The following is a 3,981-nucleotide window of genomic DNA, read 5'->3' on the forward strand; positions in this document are numbered from 1 at the left end:
CAGGAAAGAGTATGAAGATGTTTTCAAGAACATTGATGAGGTCAAAGACATTGCACACTACTTTCATCTCCCTAATGTGCCAAGAGAATCAGTTTTACTTAGGATGCTTCCAGTGACCTTTACCGGTGAAGCTAAAGTTTGGTTAAAATATTTTCCACCTGGATCCATTACCACATGGGCAAACCTTCGTGATGCTTTTATTGAGAAATTTAGTCCACCTTCAATGATTTCAAAGCTCAAGAAGAAGATAGCTAACTTTCAACAAGAGGTTGGAGAATCATTGTATGAAGCATGGGAGAGATACAAGGGCTTGCTTAGAAGTTTCCCTCAACATGATCTTAATGTTAAACAACAAGTTTCCATCTTCTATGATGGAGTGAATGTCACAACTAGACAACTTCTTGAATCGCAAGGTCCAATGACGAAAAAGGAGTCGACAACTATTAAAGAATTGATTGAAGAGTTTGCAAAGCACTCACGTGAGTACCAAAATCCATGAGATGACGTTACTAGAGGAAAAGGAGATGGAAGTAACGACAACTTGGTTGCAATCATAGCTAAACTAGATACTATGGATAGGCGAATGACAAAATTAGATAAATCCATTCATGCGATAAGAGTTGGGTGTGATAATTGTAGTGGTCCACATTTTACCAAGGATTGTGACTTGGATGAAAATGGGAATAAGAAAGCACAAGTGTTCTGCTCAAGTGGTGACAAGTATGATGAAGATTGGAGGAAACCAAGAAGGAATGGCTGCCATATGAAGAGTACAAGAAGCAAAAGGATGAAAAGTATAGACAAACCGATAGACGCTTTTATGGAAGCATCTGAAAAGAGACATGATACTACTGATACCAATGTGAGAAATGACCAAGCTTCCATCAATAATATAGAGACTCAACTTGGGCAACTTATTACACTTGTCATTGAGAGATTACCTCCTAAAAATCAAGACTCAAAGTCACAACCTCATGTCATGGCGATCTACACCAAATAAAAGGTTCATTCTGAGCCAATAATAACCCATGAAGTAGCTACAATACAACCTAATTCATGTTTGGAACAAGAGAAGCCCGACGCAAAAAGATCAAAAAGTGAATTGATGATTCACCACATCATGGTCTTGAGAGGATGAAAAAATTTTATACTTTCATTCGTATCAGCCTCCTTTTCCTTTTCCATATCGAGCAATCAAGCATTCTATGGAGCCCTAACAAAGGAAGTTTATGGAACAAGTGTTCTCACTCTCGATTAACGACCCATTCCTCAAATCAATGGCTAAACTTCCAAAGTTTGCAAAAGATGTTATGACCAATAGAAAAGAGTTGGAAAAGGCCTCAACAATAGTTCTTAATGAGTTGTGTTCAACCGCGATTATTAAAGGATTACCAATCAAGATGGGAGATCCAGGTCAAATCACATTGCCTTGTAAATTTGGAAATTCAACTTCTATTAATGCTTTAGCCGATTTGGGGGGCAAACATTAACCTTATGCCTTACTATTTCTACCAAAATGTCAGATTACCAAAGCTCCAAGACACAAGGATGACATTTCGCATGGCAGATCACTCGACCGCATATCCTAAGGGAATAATTGAAGACTTAGTAGTGAAAGTGGGAAAGTTTGTTTTTCCGGTTGACTTTGTGGTTCATGAAATGGAGGAGCATGAAGAACTTCCTATTATTTTGGGAATACCATTTTTAAGTACCACAAGAGCTCTAGTTGACATCCATGCCTCAAAGCTCACACTTCATGTGGAAGATGATACAATTACGTTTAAGATGAGTTCAAAAGTGAGTCATGAAGCACCAAAATATAAAGTGTGCAATATTGATGCTATGGAAGAAGATCTTGATGAGTTAGTTGCCATTGAAAAGATGATGGAAGAGGAGTTAAACGTTTAGGAGGTGTAACGCTCGCGTATTCGGGCTAGACAATTTAGAGACAATGAGCATTAAAAATGACTTTTTGATAGAAGATTATTTAGAGTAAATAATCTTAACCAAAGTTGTAGTATACGTCATAAGGGTTCCGTACATATAAAGAACACTGAAATCTGAGTTATAACGAAGAAGTTATGACCTGTCGAAGTTTCGCGACAAAACCGACACGACGCTGTGTGATGTAAAAAGTGAGTTTATGATAAATACTTTTTAGCCTTAGCGATCTAAGCGAAAGTCGTAGTATACGTTAAACCGAGAGAGTGCATAAAAAGAACGCCCAAATCCGACTTCTTATGAGGAAGTTATGATTTTTCTAAGATTTGGCATAATAGTATGCAACCCGGAATTCGAATATTAGATCGACCGATTTTTAGCCAACACAACCTAAACGAGAATTGAAGATCTCGTTAATAGGAGCTCAATGACAAAAAGACAGACGAAAACGAACGTTGGATGACAAAGTAATGAATTTTTAACTGACTTTACTTGTCCATGCCTGTTAAAATATAACTTTAAAAATATATTCAAAATTAGTCGACGGAGTGTAAACGAAAGTTGTACAGAACGTCTCTTCTTACGCATGGATATAAAGAACGTCAAAAATGGAGCTCGTATGCCAAAAGTTATGGAATTTAGAAATAGGGATGGGCTGTTGCGAAGGGTACAAGTTACGCCCCGCGTACATAGCCTGTACGCCCCGCGGTCTCGCAATGCATGGTCTCGGATCAACCACGTCGCCCCAGAAAACTTCGGACACCTGGCCCTACTACGCACAACGTAACCTCATACGCCCTGCGTACCAAAGTACGCCCAACTTACCTCCGAGGTTCAAGAGTCTGTTCATTAAATTAAAAAAACGTGTAACCTTAATTAGTTCCATAAGTTACAATAAAAAAAGTTATTTTTTTTATTAATTAGTTTAAAGTCTTCTATAACTTGTCCTCAAGTTATGGAACTTGACGATTTTTTTTTTTTTTTTTTTTTTTTATAATTAAAACTACTTTAAACTCATAAGTTATGGAATTAATTAGTTTTGAATAGTTTCAAAACTTGCCCTCAAGTTTTGGAATTTGAAAAGTTTTCACTTATGAATACTTTAATTCCAAGTTAGGCCTCATTCACGAAGCCGGTCTATAAGGGGGGTATAAGGTTACTGTGACAACCCGAAATTTACCCCGTCACTGTAACCCGTTTCCGTTAATAAAAATTAGTTCTATTAAAATTTTCCGTTAACTTTTATTTATTAAAATAATTCATTTTGAGTTATTAAAATAAATAATATTTAATGACGGAATAAAAACAACTAAGTCGGGTTACGGTTAGTCTACCCGGTAAAAACATTTAGCTCCGTTTAAACGACAGTGTATGGTGGGTCCCTACTAGGCAGCCATATATAAGGGAGGAGTGTCCACCTTTAAAGCCTTTTCCCACCTTGGAGCTTTCTCTCTCTACTTTCTCTCTCTAAAATCGGGTTTGGTCAAAAGATCACCTCATTCAAGCTCAAAAATCAAAGGTAATCTTCCTAACTTGTTGTTTAACTTAGTATTCATGCCATATCAAGTTTGAATCATCCAAATGCCCCAACATGCATGCGTTTACGGTTTGGGGAGCCTCCCAAAACCGTAAACTCCTATATGCGGGTTTAGAAGCCCCAAAAAACACTTCCAAACCTCCCCTAATGCTTAGATATGGCTTAGATACTTGCATGCATGGACTAAGGAACCCAAAATCATGACTTTTGGCCATAAACTTGAGTTTACGGTTCTTGAACATTCGAAAAACGTAAACCCAAAAACCGTAAACACCTCAAATCGTGTTTTGATGCCCCTAAACCCTTCCTTAGCTTGTTTGATGAACTAGAAACTAGGGTAAATGAGCTTAGGACCTTGAAACATGAAATTGTTGAAGTGGTCAAGGGTTTACGGCCGTAAACCCTAGAGTTTACGACCGTAAACTCCTAGAGTTTACGACCGTAAACTCCCAAGGAGTGGTCCAAGGACCGTAAACTCCAAGGGAGTACCCATTTGAACCCTA

The 3,981-nt window shown here is 37.8% G+C and overlaps 1 protein-coding gene and 1 non-coding gene across 2 annotated transcripts; one reads left to right on the top strand and one right to left on the bottom strand.

The window, feature by feature from the left end:
• Nucleotides 1-232: 232 nt before the first annotated feature.
• LOC145118278 (small nucleolar RNA R71) lies at nt 233-339 on the bottom strand. The gene has a single exon (XR_013713237.1). It is a non-coding gene; the product is annotated as a small nucleolar RNA R71 (small nucleolar RNA).
• A 1,209-nt stretch (nt 340-1,548) lies between these two features.
• LOC145112930 (uncharacterized) lies at nt 1,549-1,908 on the top strand. The gene has a single exon (XM_079049042.1). It carries the CDS (start codon nt 1,549-1,551, stop codon nt 1,906-1,908), a length of 360 nt encoding a protein of 119 aa, XP_078905168.1.
• The last annotated feature ends 2,073 nt before the right edge of the window (nt 1,909-3,981 follow it).

This window comes from Lactuca virosa, chromosome 5, assembly GCF_052849685.1.
Source record: "Lactuca virosa cultivar CGN04683 chromosome 5, Lactuca_virosa_CGN04683_v6, whole genome shotgun sequence".
Taxonomy (NCBI): domain Eukaryota; kingdom Viridiplantae; phylum Streptophyta; class Magnoliopsida; order Asterales; family Asteraceae; genus Lactuca; species Lactuca virosa.